Below are 26,647 nucleotides of genomic sequence, written 5' to 3'. Positions count from 1 at the left end.
GATACATTGAAAAATTAGGCATGCTTACTTATCAGTGCCCTAGTGAACTTACAGGGCTGCTGAAGATTCCCAAGGGTGCAAGTTTATCAGAATGTTTATATGACCTTGAACCCAGTGATGTCTACTTAAGTACCTGAGATAAAGCACGTATGTAATCTCCTAAAAAGGCAGTTTCAGTGAAAGGTTATGTTTTTTTGGTGACTGTGCTCCTGCTTGTGGAGTAAAATATCTCTCAACAGTTTAGACCTTTCTTCAACAAAGGGATAACACAGGACTTGTGTCTGATGAAGACACAACTTGCATTGGTAAAATATGTATTTATATCAAAGTAACTTACATGAGTGAAATAATGTATTTAGGCAAAAAGACATCTAATGAAACAGAAAACTGAGGGGACAGCAAGCATAAATCGATTTATTGCTTTCTTATTTCCCTTAACCCTTATGGCTTGTACTGACAAAAGTTCCTAACTGCAAGCCAGGCATAGCTAGCAGGGTCAGACTAACAACTGATGTTGGGCTTCACTGCATCCTTCCATCAGACAAGGCAGCTTACTCATATGGTTCCAAATGTCGTAGGAACATAGTACAAAACCACATGAATGTCTACACTGAGTTTGATCAAAGGCCTATCTAGCCCTGCCTTCTGTCTGTGATGGTGGTCATATGTAGAGATTAATATAGCAGCATGACAGTACCATAGTTATTCTTCCCACAAGATGCTTTTGACCTCCAGAGTTTTAAGGCTGAAGTACTTTACTGAGTCAAAGATGCTGTCTTTGTATTTTACAGCCTTAGATAGTTTATTTTTTTCAGTGAGTTTGTGTGGTCATCTTTGAACCTATGGAAGCTTTTAGTATTTGTGACATTTGCAGCAAGGCATAACTACACATCTCACACTGTACTCTTAAGTGTGTTTTAAGACAGCCTCCTGGTAGTTTTTGTTTCTCTCACTGTTGCTAGTGTTTTGGAAGAGGCAGTGGAGAGTTTCTCACATATTTCTTCTCCATACCACCCTTTTTTTATAGATCACTAGTGTCATGAGTTGTATGTTTTCTAGTGTGCTTTCTCATAATTTTTATTAAAGGTGCTTCAATCCTTTGGTCATCCTTGGCCTTTTCTGAACTTTCTCCAGCTTTAAGGCAGCCTTTTTGAGGTGTGGAGACCAGAAAAACTCAGAACATAACAGGTGTTTAACTATGACAGTTTCATACAATGCCTTAATGATGTCTGCTTTTTGCTTTCTTTTTTTTTTTTTAATCACAGAACTGATATTTCTGTAATCTGTCTACCATAGGTCCAAGGTCTCATCTCAAAATGATAAAAATTGGCTCAGGGCCCATGTAGATGTGAAAAGCTAGGGTTGTTTCATGCAGACTTTGAAAAGTAGGATCTTACCCATATACATCACTTCATGTCTGCATCTCTTGAATGCTGTCTGTGCTTATCTCCTAGTCACAGAGTGACAAGTGCTAATAACAAAATTTATGCAAAGTGGCAACTGCTGCTTGTCTCTCAAACATCAGTATTTGAATTTTCAGACCTTTTGTTAAATAATAAAAAACTCATTATTACCTGCACTCTGCTAGCATTTGTCATCATCATCATGGCTAGGGTAGCATTTGTAAAATTGCCTTATCACCTGTACCCCTCCAATATCTTTGCTAATTTGCCCGTGATACCCAACATGCATAACCACATACCACAATCTTCTTTAGCTCCTTCCTTTCTGCTTTGGTGTTTCTACCAATGTCTGCCTTCTCTCCATTGTTACCTTTGACTGTAATAAGAAACTTGCTTGTTACATTTACCATCTTGTTCTCCACTTCTCTCCTGTACGCTTTACCTGTTTATCCACCTCTTTTTTGTACCCCGTTAAAACCTGACAGTAAGTAAGAAGAAACTGGAGTCAATACCTGTCCATAACTGTGCAACCTCTGATGACAGTTATCCTACCAGTGCAAGGGACATAGTAAAAGTATGATAGAAATGAGATTGGGAGAGATCTCAAGAAATCTTAGTTTACACTCTTGTCTTGGAACAGGATGAATTGTATATAAAACATTCCTATCAGTTGCTTAGCACTTTATTATTAAGTAATAAGAGAATGCAGCAAATTTAACTCTTGTTCTGTCCCATAATACAAAATAATAGGGATGCAGCATATAGGAAGTGGTTTGATGTATTGTAATCAAGAAAGAATTTTTGGTTGCCTTGCTGTATTTTCTTTAGGGGCCAAAATTAGTCTCAAGCACAGCTACTATGTGTGTGTCACAGACTGATCTGAGATGCATAGTTCTCTCTTTCTGGGGAATCATAAATAAATCAACTAGAAATAATTGACGGTGGCTGTCCATTCAAAACCCAATCAATGCAAGCCTGAAAGTCTTTGTGACACTTTCTAAAAATGTCAGTTCCATTGCAGCCAGAGAATCAATATGTTTATTTAAAGAGACTTTTAAGAATAAAAAAGGGATTTTGGTTTAAAGCAAAACCGTATGAATGGTAGGGCAAATCAGTACCTTTAGGCTCAATATAAAGGTAATTAATTTATTCTAGTAGGAGGAAAATTAAATTGGCATGGTTTTGCTTACGAAGATAATTGTTTTTCCAGTCTGTTTTTGTTATCATATCCTAAATATAAAAATATTAAAAGAGTTAAGATCCATTATTGTTTTTTGCTGGGGGACAGAATGAACAGTAAATTCCTTTCTGTATGACTTGTGAAATGTAGTCTAAAATGGTGTTATGGTAACAGCATATGTCCTTATTACATTACAAATATGAAATCATTAATTGTACTGTGCTTGTCAGCCAGCCATTAGTGGTCAATCTAGTAGTGTAACCACTTGTTTCTGTATCAAAAATACAGTTTTCGTCTGAAATTGTCCTTCTACAAAATTGATCTCCTGCCGTATACAAATGGCAAAGTCGCTCTTAATGTCTATAATTGACTTGTTAAAACTCAGAGCTCCCCAAGCTTTCCCTTTTTTAAAATATTAGTGAGAACCACCAGAGAGAAGTGCTCTTCAGTCAGGTGAGAGTTAAAAAAAAAAAATTGTTTTTCTCTCTCACACAAAATAAGATAAATATTTAATTCTCTGACAAATGAGAATGTTGAATGGTTGTGAATAATTGTTGCTCTCCCAAAACGTTTGCATTCATTTTAATGTGATGCAGCACATACAAAGCTACTGAGATACTGCATCCTAATCACATTATATTCTATTCTGCTCATTCAGACATAGCTGGGAAAGTGTCTCAGGTGTTGATGGAGGCGTATTAACAATGCATTTCCTTCACATACTGGGGAGGAACAGTCTTAGAGTAGCAGTGAATTTTGGCCTGCAATTTCAAGAAGGGATCATAAGCACTTAAACCCTTGTTCCAGGACAAAGGCTATCATATTTTCCTTTGTCCTGGGAACAGTTTCTGAAGGTCACAAGTCAGGGTGTAAAATCACTGATTATCTGGTCCTGGGAACTGATCTTATCCCAGCTCAGCTGAATCAGTGGTTTCATATGCTGGCCTTTACTTTAATAGGCCCTGGATGTAATTCCATTTGAGAAATATCTCCAACGTGTGGGAAGATTGAAGGTTTATGTGTTACAGTTCACTTCATACAATAAACATGTGTCACAGTAAAAGGGAAACTTTGAACAGTCTTGGCAGGAAAAGCAGACACCTTCTACCACAAGCAAGAATGCTCTTTAATTTTCCTACCTGTTCAATTTTGCTCTATACATATTGATCTTTACATGCAAAAGAGGCAGAGGAAAACTTTAAAGCCATGAGAACAGACTCTAGATAGTGTAAATAAATGTAGGGCCTGGAGCAGTTTTATCCCTCCAGGTCCCATTAGCCTTAGTTAAGGTTAACATACATCAAACCTTGTGTTGTGAGTTTGCTTGTTGTATCAACTGAGATACCACTACATTTTTCAAAGCCCCACTGATGATTGTTAAAAATGCAGTATATGCTGTCCATTGACTGGAGGTACCATGGTTTTTTTGTCAGTTTGTCATTTTCAACAGTTGCAATGTTTTCTGCTTTCCATCTGCTCTTTTGAGCTTCTGCAATGCAAAGTAAAGCTCTTGCTTTCCTTCCTCCACAATTCCACACTGTGCAAAAGGGGAATTGAGCAGTTTAATCCTTCATCTGAAACTAAATGAAGAAAAGTAGATTATTAGTGTTGGATATTATTATTAACCCATATGCGTATAACAGAGTTGGAAAGTTAGGTCTCACCTGTAATTCAGGTGGCAGTCGTGACTGAAGACTCATTTCAACTAATGTTTTCTTCCCCCAGTGTATGTAATAGGTTCATTGGCCACTTGTCACTGAAAAAGCCACTCTAATAAGCATGAGAACTAGTCAGTAATTTTGTTTGAATGCTTCTCAAGGGGCAAAGAAAGAAACAAGGTTTGGTTTCAGCTCCTGCTTCCCTGCTCCAAAAGGAAACCCTCGGTCAAAATACAAGCATGTTGTCAGGGTGTTGTGGGGAAGCTGACGATGCCATGGGTCATCCCATGACTTTGTCAAGTTCCTGTCTGTTTCTCTTTGCAGTACGACTTTGTGGAGCTCCTGGATGGCAGCCGGCTGATCGCAAGGGAGCAACGCAACCTGCTGGAGTCAGAGCGAGCGGGGCGGCAGGCGAGGTCTGTCAGTCTCCACGAGGCAGGTTTTATCCAGTATTTGGATTCTGGCATCTGGCACCTTGCCTTTTACAATGATGGGAAAAATGCAGAGCAGGTGTCTTTTAATACCATAATTATAGGTAAGCATAATCTTTAAAGCTCTTACCAAATGCTAGTTACTGGTCAGGTTTTTTAGAAATACATAGATAAGTTTTCATAGTTAAATGATCTTTTTTTTTCATGGGTTTTCCAGTCACAGTGTTTCCTTTGCTGCTCAGAATAAAACACAGAGTGTATATTTTAATTTCTTCATATAAAGCATAAGGGGTGTGCCTTCTAGTAAAATTATGTTTGAAAGGACACTGTTTTGAAGTATTTGTTAAATGACACAGGGCACAGATTTTAAGTATGGAGCTCATATAGTTTTACCATTATAATTTTAGCCTTTTTGTTGGAATATAATGTCCTAAGATACTAGAGGCATCAGCAATAGAAGATCACAGCTATTTGTGCTCTTCAAACAAACCAAACATAAACACTTCTTGGAGCAAGAGCACGCTGTCAGATAGTAGTGGTTCACATGATAAGTACTTCATGCAGTGGGCATCTGTAAATTATCCTTCTCTTTTTCCCTTTAGAGTCTGTGGTGGAATGCCCCCGAAATTGCCATGGTAATGGTGAATGTGTTTCTGGATCCTGCCATTGTTTTCCTGGGTTTCTGGGCCCCGATTGTTCGAGAGGTAAATCAACCCAATGCTTTTCTCTAGTCAGTCTAAGTGAGCATGAAGACAAATACATCAGAAAAGCAACTTCTTACATGTTCTTCTTTATAAAGCTTTGATGAAGACCTTGGTTTTAATTTTTCTGCCATGTTTTGTTTCACAGCAGCCTGCCCAGTGCTGTGCAGTGGCAATGGGCAGTACTCCAAAGGACGCTGCCTGTGTTACAGCGGCTGGAAGGGCACCGAGTGTGATGTGCCTACAAGTCAGTGCATCGATCCCCAGTGTGGGGGCCGGGGCATTTGCATCATGGGCTCTTGTGCCTGCAACTCTGGGTATAAAGGAGAAAACTGTGAAGAAGGTAAATTAGGATATATTTACACCAGCGTCGGCTGTTGTTTACAACAGGTTTACAGCTGGCACATCCAGCTCTATCAATTTTTCTAGATCTAGATCTTATGCACTAACCATGTTTCTTCAAAAATCATTTTAGAATACTACAAATCAAGTTTGGGAATCACTAGTATCTCTGAATTCTACATAATTATTATGCCTTATTTTTTCTTAGGTAAGCAGTGGGAAAATTCTGAGTAACATGCATTATCTTTTTGCTTGCCAGTATTTTTATTTTTTTTCTGGCTGAGTTCACCTAAGAAGAAAGCACCCAAAATACAGATGTAGGAATACTTAATGAATTTTCACGGTATAGAGTGAATCGCTAATGTATTGCATTTGTTAGTGATCTTTTCCACTGACCACATTGTGGAAAGTGCTGATTCAAGTGCATCAGAGTGAAAAATGATGCATCATTTTTGTATTCCAGAGATGTGTATAATAATATTGGTTCTGGTGTGCAGCAAAATGCAGTTCATTTTCCATTCTGCTTTTTTAGGAAGTAAAAAGTGCCATTTTCTTCCTCAATCAAATTGATTTTATTGATCTCCACATACAAAGTAATGCAATTAAGTCTCTGGAATTAAATTTTCAGACCATTGACCCTACAAGTGTAACATTTTATTGAGTCAAATTGCTAAATTAAATCTCGTCATCTAAGGCACATTAAAGTGAATTAAGACAGATAGACAGGATGCAACTCATTCATTTCTGAGACAAGTTGAGGGTCCTGTACAGCTGTCAAAACTGTATAGCAGTGGATGGGGTCAGTTCATACCAAGTGCTGCAGGGAATCCCAACACTTGTTACACTGTGATTAGGCAGAATCAAGATCAGTGGCCCAAGACTCAAAGCCAATCTTCTTGTTATTCAGAAAAATTAGCAAACCTTGAAAGATTCTCCGTTAACTCAGTGGTAACCTGTAATTGTCTTCATGACAGTTATGTGCATGCACAGATTTCATAGTATCAGAAAGTGATGTGGAAACAAGGTGTTCTTACAAGGAAAATTGCAGCTATGCAAGTAGTGATGACAAAGAGTGATTTAACTTGTAGCCAGAGAAGGGAGGCTGGCATCAAGATGCCTTGGTTCACTCTGTCTTTTCCTCACTCATTGTAATGAAAGAAAGGTCAACTTCTCAGCATCAACTTACTAATGTTTACTTTTGAGATGAATGCAATGCTGCCTATTTCGTAAGGTCTTAAAATATGAATTAAGCCCAAAAGTGCCATGAGCATCTAGGAGTTGATTACTGTTGTCAGGAAGGACAATTTTAAACTGACCTTTCTCATCTCCCTGCAGCGGATTGCTTGGACCCAGCCTGCTCCAGCCACGGCATGTGCATCCACGGCGAGTGCCACTGCAACCCGGGCTGGGGTGGCAACAACTGTGAAATCCTGAAGACAATGTGCTCTGACCAGTGCTCTGGTCATGGCACCTACCTTCAAGAGAGTGGTACCTGCACCTGCGACCCCAACTGGACAGGTCCAGATTGCTCCAATGGTAAGAGTTCAAAGCACTGGCATTTTGTAAAATGTTCTTATCCTAAATAGGAGCATTTTAATGACAGTATTTTGTAAAGGCCTGACCTGCTGAGCTGATTGATGTCTTGGAGTTGACTTCAGCATGAACTGTGAATTGATTCAAAGGTTCAAAATAATTGGTGAGTTTGAAAGATTTGAAAATCAATGTATTTGTTTGTATCTTTTCGCTGCATTCACCTGGTAACTTCAGGTATTCTGCATAATCTTACCTCATACATCTGTTTAGAAACTTGAAACTACACTTGTGAAACCAGAGACAGTCACATTTTAAAAATCTCTTCTACTATTTGGAGCCATTTTTCTTGAAAAACAGACAGCATTCAAGTTTGAAGGCAAAGGGAATGTGAGAATGAATCTTAAACAGCTTTCAAGGCAGGGTACAGGCTGCCAGGGTAGAAGGAGTTGGTAGGAGTGAAGAACAGAGGGATTTCTTGAAATATGAAACTGAGCTTATTAAACTCATTGTCTGAGCTTAGAAACAAAAGCAGAAAACTAGAGGTAGTAGCACAGAGAGCAAAATCTAAATATTTATAAAGTATGACAGCAGCTTTTTGACAAATACGATTTTTTAGGATCTTGTTTGGTAGCCACATATCAAAAAACAAATCATGTCTAACTGTGAGACATATATTTGTCTAAACCAGTTCACCTAAGAACTCAGACATTTTGTTAATGAAAACTGAACACATGGGCTAGCTGGGTTTATGCCAGCTTATGAATAAATATAACTTTTTCATGAGGAACCATCTTTTTAAAACAAATGTACTTCCTGACCAGGATCTGTGATACTCCATTATGTTTTATGCATACAAGAGTGATAGGACAGAGTTCCAAACATTCAAGAAAAAGTGACAGAAGAAAATGTTGTCTTCTGTGAAATTTGTTTAGAAGAAAAAATTCTTCTCTGAGCATTTCTGGCACTAAAACTGACTATTTATGAGAGACCCTTCCTACTTCTCAGACAAAACATGGATCCCCTATTTCTTGACACGATGTTCTCTACACTTTTTTTTGATGACCAATTATGCTTCATCTTTTACTTATGTTTCAAGGAATGATTTGTCATTAAAATAACATAAAATGTTTCTTATCTCAAATATTTCAAGTATGTCAGACTCAAAAAAGAGCTTTGTAAAACCGTGCGCAGATTATTTGCAGAAGCTGTGCAAAACGACCTTCAGAGTAGTACACTAAAAAAGTAAATGTTGCCCATAAACATGTTGTTAAATTGCTCGATGAAGAAAAGAATGAGTTATTTCCATCAGAGGGTTTTATAGGTTTGAAATCAGCAGAGCTTTCCTCTATCTTCATCAGCAGTTTGTCCGTTAATTAGCCCTTCAATTCCACTTCAATTAAATTAGCTCTAATTAATAAATTCATTACAAAGATTGACGCATCTTGCTCAAAGGTAGTGTGCTAAAAGCTGATAAACACCTTCACCCTAATGAAAAATTGATTAGATTGAAAAGAAATAAACCTTTCTTTCTTGGAGCTGCGTTGACGTTTTGTGCCTCCTAAAGTTAACCAAACCATCTTGCATCTCTTAATCAAAAATTTAATTCAAAGTAGATATAAAATGCTATATAAGGGGCAAAAAAAAGGGGAGGGGGAAATCACAGCTGTCTTTCTCCACAGAGGTTTTGGGCTGTTTCTTACAAGAAATATCGCAGCTCCTTGATACTGTTTAATGTTCCACAGCACTTTGAGACAGCCAGAAGAATAACACTGTTGATTGGGAAGCTAGAAACCTTTCCTGCACTGATTAAATTTTCTTTTGCTGTTAAAAATAGTTTTGATCTTTTATTCCTAAGTTACTTGTTGTCTTTTACAAGAAAACAAAAACTAAATACAACACTTCTGTGAACCAGTACATGGCTACAACCAGCTATATGCCAAGAAATTAAAGAAGTCCCTTAGGCTGTATTGTATCTCCTCTTGGTTTTCTGTTGTTTGCTTAGCAGAAGTAAAGTTTGCTGGAATCTGACTAAATGAACCAAAACTGTAAATGCAAAATCTAGCAGTCTAAATTATCATCTTGTATTAGCTGAGACTTAATATGCGTTGTTTGGGCTCTGACTACCTTTGGCTGTTAATATATTTTTCAATTATTCTATCAGATACAAGATCCTGTTACTATATGACAAGTTAAATTGCTGTATGTTGATTTATTTTTTTTTTAACAAACTATTATTTAAACCAGACTGTTCACAGCTGTCACTGATACAAATTTACTGAAAGTAAAAGAGAATCATCTTTTATATTTAACAGATATGTCAGTGTGTCAGCATAGTAATAATTTGTCTCACTAGGGCCGATTCTTTATAATGAAAAAATGTGTCAGAAATGGCACATTTTAACTTCGAAAGAAAACAGGGAGAAGGGTATGGAGGGGAAACCTTGTTAAAATGAACTTCATCATATTAGATTTTCACTCAGAACACACAATGATCTAGGTATATGTTACATTTAGTCACCGTGAGTACAGTGTAAGTTCAGCTAGGTCTAAGTGCCATGTAATCCAAGATAAAAATGGTTATTCTTAAGATATATGTGATCACAAAAAACATGATTGAAAATTACTCAGAGACAGCAAAAGAGCTGTGAATGCTTAAACATCACTAAAGTATGCTGGCTAAGTGACCATGAGCAAAGAGATAAAACTGTACTCTCTGTTCTGTTGGATCTTACATAAAAATGTCTTTCACAGTAAATTCCTTTGATTTAACTTTCAAATAGTTTGCCTTTTTTATTCTTCACATGTTGAATTATAATGTAGCAATGCTAATTAATGCATACCCTCTCTCTCCCCTGTGCTCTCTGCCCCCTTTTCTCCCCCTCTCTCCTCTCAAATGCAGAAATCTGTTCCGTGGACTGCGGCACGCACGGTGTGTGCATGGGTGGCACGTGTCGCTGCGAGGAGGGCTGGACGGGCACAACCTGCAACCAGAGAGCCTGCCATCCCCGCTGCGCCGAGCACGGCACCTGCAAGGACGGGAAGTGTGAATGTAGCCAGGGATGGAACGGAGAGCACTGCACCATTGGTAGGCCGGCTATGCTTTACGCTGTCTTCGCTGCAAAATTCAAACAGCCAGCGCTGCTGGCCATGGCTGAATAAGAAGTGCATTACTTTGAAGAATGTTTCTTCAAACAGAATATTAGCACATGTCAGTCTGTGGAAAGGAGTTGATATTTTAAGAAAGGAAATGGTTATATAATGGCTCATGAGTTCTTTGTACCTAGTGTGTTATGAAAACAAGGTGGATGAATTTCCTTTTCAATCTTTTCCCTTTAACTGCCTTTCTGTGAGGAGGAAGTTACTTTTATTTTTAACTGTAAATATATTACTTGATTTGTGCTTTTCTGTTTTTATGTGATAGCTTTATGTCTTTTGGAAATGAAGCTTCCTATTGTTTTTCTTTCTTTTTTTTTTCTTTTAAGGAGAAGAAGCTCTATAAAGTGACTTACCTATGCAAAAATTTTGCCCAAATTTATCTTCCTGTCAACATAGTGTTCTATTTTAGAATGCTCTCAAATTTATTACATGTTAATAATGTAACAGCAGTTTAATACAGCTGATTGAGAAGAAGCCATCCTTATTACAGCTTCTGTGTTTCTGTAACCAAGTTAGTTCTAGTACCTGAAAAACTTTGGAAGTTACTGTGCCTTTATCAATGGAGCTTTCCATACTCAGTTATTTACAGTCCGTATGTCCCATATACAGTAGGATATCTCTCTCCACTATGCAGGTTTTGACAGTGAGCTGGCATGAGAAATTATGCATGTAAATAAGAAGACTAAGAAAAAGTGGAGCTGTGGTGCTAAGAAATTCCCTTCCACACTAATTCCCCTTTGTACAAAACGCTGCAGGTCTGTAACTATTGCATGGCAACAGGTAGGAAACACAGGCAAAGGAACTGGCAGTGGTTTACATTCAAGAGATGTCTAGTTTGTACTTAGGTGTACAAAGCTTATCAAAGGCTGTGACACGAGTAACAGTGCGACTGAAGTATTTATGGGACACATCTCCCAAGTATGAGAAACATCATGGCTAAGCACTTAGAGGTGGATTGAATAGGCAACAAAAGAGGTAGCCACAGGTCAGACAAAGGCAAGTGTAACATCGAGTGATGAGGAAATCACAAACAATCTGAAGAGTCAAAAAAACATTCAATTAAAAATCATATAGTTTTATGTTTGGAGACATGGAGGAAAGACAGTTAAAAGAGGTGATGTAGCTGAAGCAACAGGATAGGATGGTAGGTCTAACAACAGTGGAGCTGATAGATGTGAATATGGAATTATTTGCTTTTAGCACAAGCTAAAAAGAGGCTGGAGCACCTTAACTTCCATGGAAGTTTTGGAAGGACTCTAATTCTGAATGTGTTAGCATAGCTAAGCCATCACTGAGGCACGAGTATTTTGAAAACAGTAAAACCCAAGCTGCGTTCCTGGCTCGTTTATAGCCCTGACTGAGGTGGGTGGGTTTGCTGTGCTTGGTGTTCGTGAGAAGCAGTGGTGAGAGCTTTGAGGGCAGGGAAATCGAGGGCCTGTTACAACTGTATTAACTGACGACCACATCATTGCACCAGGAAGGCAAGGTTTTGTTTTGTAGAAGGGAGTCAGGTGTGAAAGTAGTAAGATTGACTTGTAAATTATTTTTTACAGCAATCACAACTGGTTTTTTTTATTATTATTATTATTATTTACTAATGAGACTGCTCAGACATAGGAAAGAGCACGAATCAAGGTGCATCTGCAGAATCACAGGGAGAATCAATAGGGTTAACATTTTTGAGGAGCTTCCAGAAAACATGCTGACAAAGAGAGTAGAGAGGTGGGGAGAGAACTGCTTTCTGAACAATAAAAGAAAGTAAATATTTAGAAGTAGGATAAAGCCTTTCCCTTGACTGCTTTAACTTGCCAAGGAGCAATTACTCAGCAGATTGCTCTGCTGTTGGTCTCGCTGACCTTGGCAGCATTTCAAGGGTTGTAGTTATATACGGATGAACTGCTCTTGAACAATTTTTCCAACATATTAAGCACAAACAAGTTTTTCCTCAGCACTGGGCGAGCAGGTCTGTCTTCCCACCTGTTTATTCTTTAAATGGGTGTTTAGTTGTGGCTGCTGCTGTTAAGATAGTTTGATTAGTTATTATTGCCCTTACAGCCTCCAATACAAGTAAGGAGGTACAAGCTCTAGCCTGCTGTTATATTTATTTTTTTAGAGCTGTTTTTTTCAGGAGCCCAGTGTTACAGAGAAGCCAGGTTATTTTATTGCTCATTTCCAAGAGTACTTACTCTTTGTGGGGTAAAAATTGCTGCCTCCTCAGCTTGGCAGATGAAGAGTCAAATTGCTTTTCTCTCACCCGCCCTACAGTAGGTAATAGGTCTTTCTGAGCAGTAAATTTCAGAACACAAGGGACTTCAGAATGTTTTTCTATGCAAACCAGTTTCTTATGGTCACCCCCCATTTGTAACCCAGGCATTTTATGCCACTTACAACTCTCGACTTAGTAGCAGAATCTTTACATAATTTGTGTTATGCATATGAAAGACTCCCACTCATTCTGTCTTTATATGTCTAAAAATAAACAATTGCACTCTTCTTATTTCTGAAAGTCATTAACAATTTAGCTGCCATACTGTGAAGTACTTTAGAAATGCAAATGTGTTTCTTTGTTGCAGCTATTAGCTGGAAGCCTGTGAAGGGCAACAGCCAAAATTTACAACTTCTTTGGGAAAGGAATATTCCAAAGGAGTTGCAAATCTTAAAGGCAATTGACTGTATTCACTTTTTGGGAAAGGAATAGACCTCCAGATCTCTAGGTGGATGTAAAGAATGGGATAGATATGTATGCATTACTCATGGGGGCGCTAACTGGAATGTATACTGAATCATCTAAATCCATAACTCTTTTGTTCAAAGAGTTTATGGTATTTTTGTGAAACATGAATGCTGTTTAAAATGGTAAAAAAAATTTTGCATCTCAGCTAATGATTTTTATATATTTCTAAATACTGACTATCTGTCCTGTCTCATTTTCAGTTAACCCACTGGTTAACTGTTGTAAGTTGATGTGTTCAAAGGTAGAATGAAGGAAAAAACAAACCTATCTCCTTAATTAAAACAAGGTAGTCCTCAGTTTTATTTCTCTCTGATATCCTTTAAACCTTGATTGCTTTTTGAGTTATGCTGATTTTTACATGTATTTCAAAATATTCAAATGGAATTTAACCAAAGGAAATTCTGATTGCCCTCAGCTCCCAGATACCTTTTGTTGTGTTGGTTTTTTTTTATTGCAAAACTTCAGAATGTTGGGAAGCGAAATCATAGGTGATTGCAAAGATTTGCTTTTTTTGTTCAGAAAAAAAATTAGACATCTGCTTACCTGGTTAAATCTCAGCGTTTCCGTAAAACTGAGGAAGACTGGATTCGCAAAATAATATACATATGTATTTTATATACTTTGATTTGTGATAGAGAGCATAATAGACTAAGTAAAGTGGGGATTTTTTTATTTGTTTGAAGCAATGTGTATAGTAAGGTGGGGAAGATTGATTTGACTAATGCGGTAAACCTGATGTGTGTTGCTGATATCCACTGTTCCATGACACGTCTTTGGCACAGGGTAGCTCCAACTTAATACCACACTTGATGTCAGCCACACTTGTGAATCATTCCCTTTGCTCTGAACACATACTTCTACAAATTTATATCAAAGATCTTCATCAGATAAGTGTGTGCTCAGTATTTTGAAAAAATGAATCTAATGAGAATTAACAAAACTCAAGACCTGGTGGTATTGTTTAACATCTTACAGGTTTGAACTAAACACTGACTATGTATATTTCACATTCTAAACAATTTAAGGCACCTCATTTGCTTAACATCTTTTCCCTCCTGAGAACTTTAATCATAAAATGATAGGATCACAGAATAGTTTGGATTGGAAGGGACCTTTAGAGATCAACTCCCCCTGCAGTAAGCAGGGACATCTTCAAATAGATTTAGTTGCTCAGTGCCTCGTCCAACCTGGCCTTGAATATTTCCAGGAATGGGCATTCACCACCTCTCACTTGTTCCAGTGTTTCACCACCCTCACTGAACAAAACTTCTTCCTTAAATCTAGTTTGAATCTACCCTCTTTTAGTTTAAAGCCATTACCCCTTGTCCGGTCACAACAGGCCCTGCTAAAATGTTTTAACGTAATGCTTTGCCATTTCCTGTATCCCCATGAGAACAGATTAAATCAACAGTTTGCTGCAAAACGATGGAAAATCACCTGTCAATTGTTTATTTAGTCTGGAAGTGACATTCTTGGGTCTGAGGTGAACATCCGTATTATTTTTTGAAGCTCAGTCTGCATTTCAGTGTGATACAAGACCATGCATGCGTAGCTGGTGCCCAGGTGATAGCCTGGATGAAAATTTGCTCTGTAACTAAGTTTTCATAACACAGTTGTACTAAAGTATGTTTTTGTTTTCTTTCTGTTCTGGCTTGCAATGAGTTCAGTGACCCTCTCCTGTCTGAGTAGTTGTTTTGTGAGATTAGAACAGATACTGTTTCAGAAAGTCTATTATTTTTTGTGAGATAACTGTCATGGACCATGAGTATATTAAGTAACTGTCATAGGGAGCCCATAAATATGAATACTTTTCCAGCTGCTTTTCCATTAAACTCTGTTAGCTGAATGAAATTAGTAAATAATTGTGTTGGTGGGGAACCTCCTGTATCCATGTGCTGTGTAATATCTCAGTTTTACAATGCAGCTTAATTTTTTCTATAGACTAAATTAGTTTTAGAGTAATCTAAATTGCAAATCGGCCAATTTGCATTAAAACTATGCCTTCTTGTTCAGAATTGTCAACACCTCTTTTTTAAAAGTCTTTAACATTAAGCATGGGTGGGTAAGACCATCTGTTTATAAAGCTTGCCTGCAGCTCCATTACTTAACACAAGACAGGTTACAGCTGTTTAATTGTTATCATGTTGAATGATTATCTTTCAATCCAAAATTAATATTTAAATATGTGTGCATGGAAAGCATATCGTTAAACATAAATGAGGTACATGTGGATTAATGTCATTAAGCATTCATATTAATCCCTCAGGAGGGCTAAAGTTAGCATCATGGTACTTCCGTGCTACTTTTGAGTGCTGCATGAGGCTGCTTTACCTGGTATACAGAACTGAAAATCCAATCCAGTGGTGGTCCACTGAGAAGTAAGTGTACAGCCTGTGTTTATATTCCAGTGAGAATCGGGATCTAATTGGTTTATCTTCTAATAATTTCCCCTAAAATTTTGTTGAGGAAAAAAAATAGCAAGAGACAGCGAAGTATTTATTTTAACCCTTTTCTTTTCATGAAAAGACAGTAGCGTGCCAGTCAAACCAAAAAAAAAGTTTTCTTCAGCAAGAAGTTTCTAGTTTCAGCTGTTTTAGCCAGAAAAACAGGAAAGTCATCTGGTTTAGATATTCAGAATTAAGAAAAAAATAACATGTAGAGCACACTCCCATAAGTGTGTTTCCATTAGCACAGACTCTGTTCTGGTGACTGCTTAAAGTGGTTTTCTGACTAGGGACATACATGAAGGCATCTCTGTGCTGGTCTCTGTGACCAGTACAGAAATACAGCTAGTGCTGAGGAACACTAAGACATCATCTGCTCCAGTAAGTTATATGGTCTGCACCTGTTCTCTTCACGTGTTTAGCTTAGGGCTCCTTATATTACAGATTTCAAATATGACTGCAGGGAAATGACACTTTATCTCTTTATGGATCGGAGAGCAAGTAAAGACAAATGTGTTCCTCCAGCTAATTAAACGAAGTGCTTATAGGAAAATTGATGTGGCTATATGTCATTGCACTATACATTTTTGACACCTGGGCTTGACAGAGTAAGTCATGGACCAGTTGGAGGGCTTGATCTGTCTTCTCCACATCTGCATGTTAGCGGGAGAGCAGCATGGATAACCAGAGTTACAATCACCACCGTCATTTTAGTGTTGATGCTAGTTGCCAAGTATAGTTTACTTTTCTCTGGAGTTGAAATTTCTGACAGTATTTACATTTCATAGTGGTTTAATGTGTCACATATTAATTGTACCTTAATGCATTCATGGGAATTCTTCATAAATTTTAAGATTCTTTTGAAATTTTAGAATTTTGATTAGAAGGAAATTTTTGTTCCTTAAATTGGAATAATTTCTGCTGTATGAATATGTTGTGTAATTATCAAAATTCCTAAATTTATGTTTTTCTTTAGTTGTGAGTTCATGGATTTATACCTGAGTACAAATTTCATCTTAAAATTAAGATTGTATCTGAGTGAAGGTATGACCTTTGACATTCAAACAGTCTTTTATCAGCTTAAATCAACCAAATATTCAAAATTAATTCTATCCAATATCAATTAGTTCACCACAGTATTGACAGTGAAATTCTACTTTCAAAACACCTGACTAGATTGCAGTTGGGATTTCACAACAATATTTATACCAGTACCCTCAATGCTAAAGCCCCACAAAAAAGAGATGATGACTTTTTTGTCACACAGAGGAGTGATAGCTACAGTTTAGCAAGATTTTGTGAAATCTAGAACAAATTTGCTTTTGATCTTTCCTGTGCCTAAAGGTCATGTTATTAATTATCCAGGCCAAGCCTTGAATATGCAAAATATTTGTCCATTTGGTAACCATAAAAATACTCAATTACCAGGTGAATTTAAAGTAGTGCACACGTTTCTGGAACTGAAAAAAAGTGGGCTTTAACACATTTAAAGACCAAGTATCTCAAATACAGATTATCTGTTAGCGTACTTTAAATTGCTAATTAGTTGATTTGCATTTAAATGGGGACCACTTGTGAAGTTCAAGTTTGGCACATTTTCAGAGAACAGCAGCATTTTCTGAGATGTGAAGAATTTTAAAGCATGTTGCAAAGCTTACTTGAGCTGAAGTGGCCAGGGAGCAGGTGCTTTTGTACACTGCATAGTTGCATGCTGGTCAGACACATTCTGTAAATAACTTTCAGTGAGGAAGAAAGATGCAAACAGTAATGCTTCCCATCCTGATCCATCCCCTAATATGTTTTCAAGCCAAATTCACCTCTCATGCAGTTCTTAAAGTAAGCATTAGGTTTTACCTGCCTCTGAGGCAGGTCTTCACAAGTTTGTCAGTGGTCTCAAATGGACATTTGAACTCTTTCAGCCTTTACATGTGGGGTAGTTTTAACGCCTTAGTGGCATATACACTTTCTTCTAAATCCTCTTCGAGCTAAATAGATGTTAAGTGGGAAACAACACTGCTCATTAACTTACTGGCAGTTCCAAATTTCCTATGTCTGCTACATCCTTAAAAGTAACTGAACCTTTAATTCTAAGATATATGTGGCTTTCCAGTAATAATGATGAGAAATCATGATGGTCTCCAGAACAAAAATCTAAAGGACAGATATGCCTTTGTACATAAAAGCCCATAAATGGTTGCTGCAAAGAACGGTTGCAGTTCTGGCAAGGGATAAGTTGCAGTGAAATCAGGTCTCTCTGCAGATATCTGAAGTGCATAAATGATGAAGAAGGTATGAGTTCAGGGTGAGGGTTATGTTTTGACCTTTGTATGGAGGAAAAGAAATAAAATCGTGTGAAACTAAAGTTCCATCCATGTTCTCTCCTTTACAAGAGGGGCAAAATGGCAATTTAGGAGTAAAAACATATCAAAAGGGAAGAGTGTTTGTAATCCTTCTCTATTGGCAGCAATGCTCTGAACATATGGTATGTCGAAGACAAGGTTCTTAAAAACTCAGAGAATGGATGACGACCATGAGCTGCTTACAGTAGAACATGTGCTTTTAGTAATGTTCAGTGATGAATAGAAGGAATTGCATTTGCAAATTAAACCAAAGCCTGTCACCCCCCAGCACTTTGGAAGATAGGACAAGAATTTAAAATTACTTTAACAAATAGCACAGACTATGCAGAAAAATAAGGTGCAATTCAACAAATGCTGGGTTCTGTGCTTAAGTAAGAATAATCAGCAGCACAAATCCAAGATAGGAAGCAGTTTGCCAGACAGAAAAGACTCAAGAGAAGACTGTAGTGGATTTGAATTTGTAGTGAATTTGACATGAGTGAACCTTTCTGAAGGCAGGCTACAACAGTAGTTTTAATACTGTATGAATTCTGGACTCCTCTTAAGTTTTCTGGTGGAGGCATGGAGCTCCTCAGAATTTGCATATGGATGCCTGGCTTTTTTTTAGTCGTTCTTCAGGAGTAAAAGCAGTTGCCTAAAGAAATCAATATGCTACTCCCTAAGTCTGCTGTGGATAGGATAAGAAATACTGGGCTTAAATATTATGAGGGACATTTGGGGTTTTATGTTCAGAAGGCGTTTTCATTGTCAGGATAGTTAAATTGTGGCTGGGTGTAAATGAGAGAAAATAAGGATGATCTGCTAACCATGTCAGGAGAAGTAAACCACTATGGACTGAACCTTAAATAGATGAGAGAGGTCAGACCAGAGCTGTCAACTCTGAGTTTTGTACTCAGTTCCTCCTAAACAAGCACCAAAACCTGTTTACAAACTGCGTTCTCCCTAAAGCTTACAATGAGTTTTCTGTTGCCAAGTGTCTGTGAAACTACTGATGAACTGTGTGCCTCAACCCCTGCTACTGCTTGGCTGCACAGGGAGTAAGAAGTAATGTTCATAACAAGAGACAGGGTGATCTCCTGGTTAAGGATAATTTTGAAGAATTAGATTCCACCCTTGATTCTACCATGTGTTTTCTGTTAGTTGTTCACAAATGCAGACTTTAAAGAAGTGTTCTCTGACTGTTATTCACTTTCTGGGGACAAGACTTGCTAAAATACTGGTTTGCATATTATATCCTATATAATTCTAAGTATTCTGGAAAATCGCATCATACGTGTTTGTATCCAAGTGGATGGAGGCTTCTCGCTTTCTCTTTCTATGCCTTAGTTACTCACCGGTAAAATGAGATAAGAATATATTCTCTTCATACCAGTAGTATGAAGATATTATACTACATAATTTTTACTTAGGAAGGAAGGTGACAGAAAAGTCTATACAAGAACAGTTGCTTCTTTGTTTAGGTTAGCATAGTGTGCCTGCTACAAAGGCATCAGCAGCTTGTCGTTTGTGAGAGAAGGAGTACTGAATGAGGACTGTTAGATCTGTACATTCACAAAGGAATAAGTGTATAAAACTTTCACAGGTAGTCGTAAATCAATCATTGCCTGAATTAAAAATTAATAAGTGAAGATATTAAAGCTTTTTAACTCTAAACAAATAGATAAAAACTTAAGGGAAACAGTATAGTACCAACATATCATAGTCTGCTTATAGGAATTTTTTATTTCAAGAGAAACCTGCTATCTCCTTATATGACACTTGGTGCAAGGTTATGTAGAAGTTCAGAATGACTGATGCAAGATACGGTGTTCACATGTTCCTGTAGAAAATGGGTATTGGAGAGCATGGGGTTTGTGTTAGCAGCAAAGATGCTTATGCAGCTGTTCACCAGTGAATGGGAATTGCTATAATGAATTGTGGGAGATGGGGAGAGTAAACAAAGCAGAGCTTGCTCTGAGAGGAGCAGAACAGCATTCTACATTGTTGCTGCATACTAAAAGTATTTCTTCATCATCTCTTCTTTTTTTTCTCCCCACCTTCAGCCATCTTTTCTCTTCCTAATTTCTCCTTTCTGTTTTCTTTTAGACAAAGAGGCTGTAATGCAGTAAGGAAGGGAGAAAGCTGACAGTAATAGTGGAGAGGAGGCAAGAGTTTGACTCTCACTTTCAAGGTGTAGGAAGCAAAAAACCTTAAAAGTTGTTTTTTATTTAGACTGACCTTGATCAATATGGCTTTGGTCACATTCATTTGTATTTTTGCTTCATGTCTGATGGTACTGTGAGGTCAAATCTGCTCTTGGAGCAAAGTGACTCATGACTTTTGTGGATCTGTTGAGTTGAAACTGTAACGAGACTATATATACACTACAAAAATATGTGCCATGTTGTAGTCTAGCGTACAGGTTACAAAGACTATGATAAGTGAAGATGTCTGATGGAGGATAATAATGTAAAGTAAGAGAGATATAAATTTGCCATACAGCATTTAGAAGCATATCACTGTTATAATCCTTTATGACAGAATAATCGGAATAAAGCAGTGTTATAAGTATCAATTAAGGAACATCAAATCAATGGGTATGTGACTCATGCTGATTCAAACAGGAGCTGATTGGAATAAATGGATTTAATATGTACTTTTATTCTTAGGCTGTTCTGTCATACCTGGAGGAAGTAGCATATGAATGAGGAAGACATTGACATCTCTGATAGGAAACTAATGGGAGACATTACATTTTAAAAAAAAAAGTCAGGGTTTTGACTGATTATGAAATATGCTTTGTTAAATGTGAATTTGTTTGACTGTTTTTTATAGAATAGATTTATCTGCAGCATATTTATATAAATATCCACACAGATTGATAGCATCATTGATATTTTATGTTGCATGAATTTTGAATGCCACTTAGATCTTCTTGGATTTTGATTAGGCTAGAAAATATACAAATTTTGTATCTTCATTTTTGTTTTTCTTTGTTTTATTTGGTGCTATATTATGAAGTCCTTCTACTCCTGGAAATAATAGGAAGATTTTAAATAGCACAGTCTTAAACTCTGCAAGAAAACCCTTGTAGGTACTTTGCCTGATCTGTAATTAGACTTCTAAAGGACATAACATAACCTATATGTGCCAAATGTGTAAGTGTCTTGCCAATGAGCACCTGCTGAGATGCTTCATCCTACTGAAGTGCTCCAAATCCCACCTGGAATTTTCTGTACAGAGGGGAAAAAGGCTTGTATTTTGTAATTCCACATAGGTTCATTCCTCTTTCAGTTGTAGTGCTGTGAAGACAAGGAAGACAGCATGGCTGGTTAAACTTCACTGCAAAGTTATGCTATTTTTGGTCATTCATTTTCTGCTTTATGATTTTTCTACAATGCTGCATATTAACCAAAATAGTTTCTAAAACTGTCCTTACTGTCAAGTGACCATGAGTAAAAGGATGCTGTAAGGTAGAACTTGTTTTCTGAGCATTATAGTTTCATGTTCTGGAACTGACTTCTTATAAGACTACTGGATACAAAAAATCTTAAAGAGCATTTTCTTACCTTTTTTTTTTAATGAAGATTGGATTTGTGAATGGAAATAGCATGTGGGGGCATGTGGGATTGAAGGGACTATTTTCAGTTGCTTAGGAGTTTTTTTAATGTTCTGTTTTGTTATCTATCCCTACATTTGTAGAGGCATTTAATGTTTTACTGGTGAACAGATGCATTCCCCAGACAGACCTAATTGCTTCCATTTTATGAAATAAAGCTTGATTTTTTCCTCCATGCATACTACACCGTGTTTTAAGCAATGTAGGAGCAAGGGGAATTTTCCTGGATGAGTAAGAGAAGAATTTGATCCACCCTGAAATGCAGCTGTATCACTTTTCTTTTTGTTTGTGGTTAATGTGAAAAGCTACTTAGTTTGTTGCTGCTGCTCTAAGTGTTCTGTAATTGATGTTTTCATCTTCTTACTTTGTCTCACATTAACCTTACCATTATAGGGAAAAAAAAAAAAAAAGCTGTGCAGTGGAAACCTGACACTTTCTTTAAGAGAAAGGGACTAAAAAGTTTCCACCTCTTAGTCATAGCAGTGACTGTGGCTTCTGTGATAATATGTCTCTCATCACCTCCCTGCTTGGACTCAAGAGGAACTTTTTCCCATTCATTCAAACTGGAGGAAAGGCTATAGTTGGAAATGCCTTTTTTACCCATCCAAAGCAATCTTAACGGGTGACAGAGAACTGCCAGACAGGGGCCATCCTCCGTCAGGAATTTAGAAAAGGTCACATTTTGAAGTGAAGAGAACCCCTGAGGGCTGTGTTGAGAGACCTTGTCCACAGCAAAAACAGGGGATTGTATCCAGCATTGGCATGTCCCAAGTGCAGTGGTCTGTAATATCCCATCACCTGAGTGGGGTTTGATGGCTGGGTTTGGTAGCCTGTGGTGGACCTGTCCTATGTGGTTTTGCTGTATGACATTAACCCCTTTAACACAACTGCAGTTTATGTGTGTTTCCTGCAAGTGAAGAGGGAACATGTAACCCATCTGTGCTGTGTCTTCATGTATTAAAAGCAGGACCTGCTGCTTGAAATCCGTCTTACGCTCTGTATGTCATTCATCCATCTGCCTCGCAAATTTTTTGTGAAAATTTGTCATAACCTACAGAAAAAAAAAAGTCTTGCTATTCTTGTATATACCATGTTATTTATATTTATAGTTCTGAAACCTAAGTTTAATTTTTACCTGTTTTTTTCAAATGAAATGGATCGCCACACTACTAACCCCACTACAGCCTCTTCCACCCTCTATACACAGTCCGACTTATTTTATGTACTTGCTTTGTGTGCTCAGAAGAATAACTGTGGCTGAAATGAAGCTGAAAAAAAAACCCTTCCTAAAAATCCTGTTAATCCAATGAGAATTAAGATAGTGTGATGGTTGTGCTGTCATACGTGACCTGCAAATCAAAGATCTTCCCGCATGGTCAGTGTTTAAAGCTTATAAACTAAGGAATTGCTCTTACATTGTGTTGAAAATTGAATTTTTTAGCTAGCTTTAATTATGTTTTTGTTATATGTAAAAATCAAAGCATGTGAAGAGAATTCAGAAGAAAAATGTAGTCTCAGAGAGGTAGCATCTCTTTTTCTTCTGCGGGCCTGGTTTCTAAAATAGTTTCATTAAATCATGATGATGTTTGCTGAAAAGAGAATTTCTTGCATTTTTAAAAGCTTTGAAATACATTTTCAGTTTGTAATGTAAGACCTCTCATGTCAGGTGCACCTGCTTGATTTGCATGTGAATTCTGAACAACTCTTGTTTTATGTGACACTTCTGAAATGTCTGTCTGTTTTTTTTTTCTTTTTAATTCTCAAGCTCACTATTTGGATAAGATAGTGAAAGGTACTGTATATTTGCTCTTTGATGACATGCCTATACTTGCATATTTTTTTTTATATAAATATATAGTTAAAACCATACTAGTCTGGGCAAAAGAATCTTCTCTTACATACATTCCATGGATTATATATATATAACTCATATGGCTTTCAACTCATCTCAAAATAAAATTTTGCTTCTCTTATATGGTAACACTTTATCAGTAGTTATACATTTATATACAAACTGTATACATGTATTAGATTTTATCTGAACCAATAACTGAAGATAGTATTCATTTGCTGTTTGGAGCTTTTGTTGTTGTTGTTAGTTTTGTCATTGGACCTCTACCTTTAAAACCCTAAATATTTAGGAAACAAAGCGAAGCAATACTCGTCACAGTACAAGTGCCTTTAGTTCTAAAGAACAGATTAATTATAGAGACGTGTGTGTTTGTATACAGACAGATCAATAAAATACCCAAGGCTAATAAGCTTTTGATTATCTGAATGTAGAAAATCTATAGGAAATTATGACTTGTATTTTCTATGAGTCTAGAAAAATCTTTTATAGTCTGTGCAACATTTTCAGTTAAGAGGTTCAAGGATGCAAAAACCTAACATGAAACAGCAAAGATTCTTGTATCTTCAGTTACGGTGAAAAATTGTTTTAGAAAAATGTTTAAAATATTCCTACCCCTCTTTCCCTGAGTATCTTTCTCTATTCCTTGTGGGTTTTTTTAGACTAGAATATGGCAATATTGATGGCAATATCCAGGCTTTCACACAATAAGTCTTGAGTGTACCCAGTTGACTCCTAAAATGCTCTGTCAGTATTTCAATTATATATGTAAGTCTTCCATAAATCAATTAGAAGAATATTAAGAAAAAAATAGATCTCCGTACATTAACAAATACTATTAGCAACTGCAGTCTGAAAAAGTAAGAAGAGTAGCAAAATTAATTTCAGCCTGGTATGATGGCACAATATCCGTAACTGTAGCATCCCTGTTTTCCTGATTCTCTCCCTTCTGAGAGTGATTTGACAAGAGTTAAGCACCCTTTATAACTTTTTTTCTGGGCATGTTTGTAATTTGGAGCTACATGGTTGAAAGGAGTCAGTAAATTCAAAAATCTTTAAAAGAAAAAAAAGTAGACTATTACTTCTGAAAGACTGCTCTACACTCAACTGAAGTTAACCAAAATGGAACAGTAAGTTAGTTCACAAAGATAGTTGTTCAAAAAGTGAAGAATTGTCTACCCAGTTACATAGGGCTTTTGGATAAAAGTTTACAGAAAATTGTTGTGTCCAGAAAAACCTGATTTGTAGCCACTTTCTCATAAGATACTTAGTGCCACATCTGTACTTGCTTCTGTCAGTGTCTTATCATAGTCATAGACAAGGAACACCAAAATTACATATTTATAGTGTTGTCATCCTCATATAGATCATGTTGGCTGCATGCCAGATTTCATCACTAGGAAGTGACAGATACTGTTTTTTAATGCAATGTTAGACTGAAAACAATTATCGATTTTTGGATATATTAAATTATGTTAATTGTTTCCCAAATTTTCCCTCCTTGGCCATAAAAGCAGACAAGATAGGATATAAAGGTAACAGCACAAAAGCCTTAGGGAGATTGTCACAAAAAATCACTCTCTGCTATCTGTCTTGAAGCACGTCACTACCGTGTTTTTGTTCAGTCTATCAATGTTTATTGTGGTCCTTATGGTATTTCATTTTGTCCGTCCTAAGTAATCAAATACGCACAGCTATTACATTTAGTTGGAAATCCTGTTGGTCCTGTCCCATCCGTATGCAGCCTGAATCCTAATGTTTGTTAGAATAGATGCTAAGCTGCTTCACTATTTCCTGGGCTTTGCTTATTCTGTGAAAAGGAATGTACTTTTGGCATAAAGTATAGTCATTAAAACTGGCCTATACTTTGTGCAATTATTTAACGCACTGTAATTTCACATGAATACACGGCAACTCTGAGACCAGATAAAGTTAACATTCTCTTTTATTATGTGCCTAAAATCATACCTATTTTTCTACTTAAGAATTTGGAGGGATTTGTTTATAGTAACAGGGAGCTTAAACGTTTGTGCCAGTAAGTAACCACAACCGCATAGAGCAAATAATAATCTACTCTATGAGCACAGAAAAATGTACCGTTTTACACAGCTGTGTTTGCACTATGCACTCATCTCTTGTTAGTTTGCCAAAAAAAAAAAAATTAAAAAGAAACCAAACTTAATTTTGTCTGGCCTGCAGGTATTTAGAGGATTGGTGCATTTATTTCCTGCTTGTACAGGTAAGTGGTGTCTCAAGTGTCAGGCCAATCAAAGATGCCACTTTGTTAAGAATTACATTCCCCAGGTAATGTTGCTGTTCCACTCCATGTGCAATTACAGTATTTGTGCTGTTCCTAAGGCCTGTTCCCAGTAAGTGTCCCTTGTTCGTATTGTTTTCTTTTTATGTTATAACAATATTTAAATTTCTCGTGATCGTTCTTCTTTGTCTGTTTCAACAGAGGGCTGCCCTGGCTTGTGCAACAGCAATGGGAGGTGCACACTGGACCAAAATGGTTGGCACTGTGTCTGCCAGCCAGGATGGAGGGGAGCGGGTTGTGACGTAGCCATGGAAACTCTCTGCACTGACAGTAAGGACAATGAAGGAGGTAAGATATACCAACTGGATCTTTAACTGTGGGGAGAACATGTTGAGGAACAGAGATTTTACAGTCAGGTGATAAAATACTGCCGTGAGAACCACACGCACGTTTTACCAGCTTCTGTACCTGTACGAATACACTGCAGTATCCACTGCTTTTATATGGCATATCAGCAAAGCCTTACAAGCTGCATATGACAGGTGAGATACGTACTTAGAAAAAGTTGGGCGTCACCTTAGTTTCCCTGCAGTGTTCTTTTATACTGGAATAAAACATAGTCTTAACTCGGTGAACTGTTGCAGAGGGAAAAAAAGAAAGGAGTTCATAATTTCAGTGACCTCACAAGGAAATTTTCCCAAGAGAAAAGGCTGAACCAGGAGTTTACATTTTGACCTATGATACTATTGCCGGAAACAATTGGTTGCCCACCCCACAGAGAGTCTTTTTTTTGGCTTACTTTTCCGCAGTCTGTCATTCAGGAGGCAGGTAACAATCTGCAGGGAGATGCAGGCAGGGCTGCTGACTTAAGGAATCAATCTGCAATTATTGCTGTAGGTTAGCGAAGCTAGAGAGGCTGTGACTTTGGCATGACTCCAGAATCACATTAAAAAAAAAATCACAAAAACAAGATTAAATGTGGATGCAGTAAAATATTAGAT

General features: G+C 37.2%; 1 protein-coding gene across 15 annotated transcripts in view; it reads left to right on the top strand.

Annotated features, from left to right (window-relative positions):
• TENM3 (teneurin transmembrane protein 3) overlaps window positions 1-26,647 on the top strand; it is a 418,913-nt gene that overhangs the window by 329,412 nt on the left and 62,854 nt on the right. For 11 of the 15 annotated variants that reach the window (XM_051790395.1, XM_051790401.1, XM_051790399.1 and 8 more), the window contains 8 exons: window positions 4,566-4,776; window positions 5,275-5,376; window positions 5,522-5,716; window positions 7,051-7,251; window positions 10,148-10,333; window positions 23,306-23,332; window positions 24,907-24,924; window positions 25,848-25,994. In XM_051790395.1, the coding sequence (XP_051646355.1) occupies window positions 4,566-4,776; window positions 5,275-5,376; window positions 5,522-5,716; window positions 7,051-7,251; window positions 10,148-10,333; window positions 23,306-23,332; window positions 24,907-24,924; window positions 25,848-25,994 (1,087 nt within the window). The remainder of the gene's footprint in view (window positions 1-4,565; window positions 4,777-5,274; window positions 5,377-5,521; window positions 5,717-7,050; window positions 7,252-10,147; window positions 10,334-23,305; window positions 23,333-24,906; window positions 24,925-25,847; window positions 25,995-26,647) is intronic. The other 4 variants (XM_051790402.1, XM_051790398.1, XM_051790404.1 and 1 more) reach the window with 2 other exon arrangements.

The sequence above is a fragment of the Manacus candei genome, unplaced genomic scaffold, assembly GCF_025592945.1.
Source record: "Manacus candei isolate 608988 ecotype Guabito, Panama unplaced genomic scaffold, ASM2559294v1 h1tg000028l, whole genome shotgun sequence".
Taxonomy (NCBI): domain Eukaryota; kingdom Metazoa; phylum Chordata; class Aves; order Passeriformes; family Pipridae; genus Manacus; species Manacus candei.
This window is presented reverse-complemented; position numbering and strand designations above follow the sequence as displayed.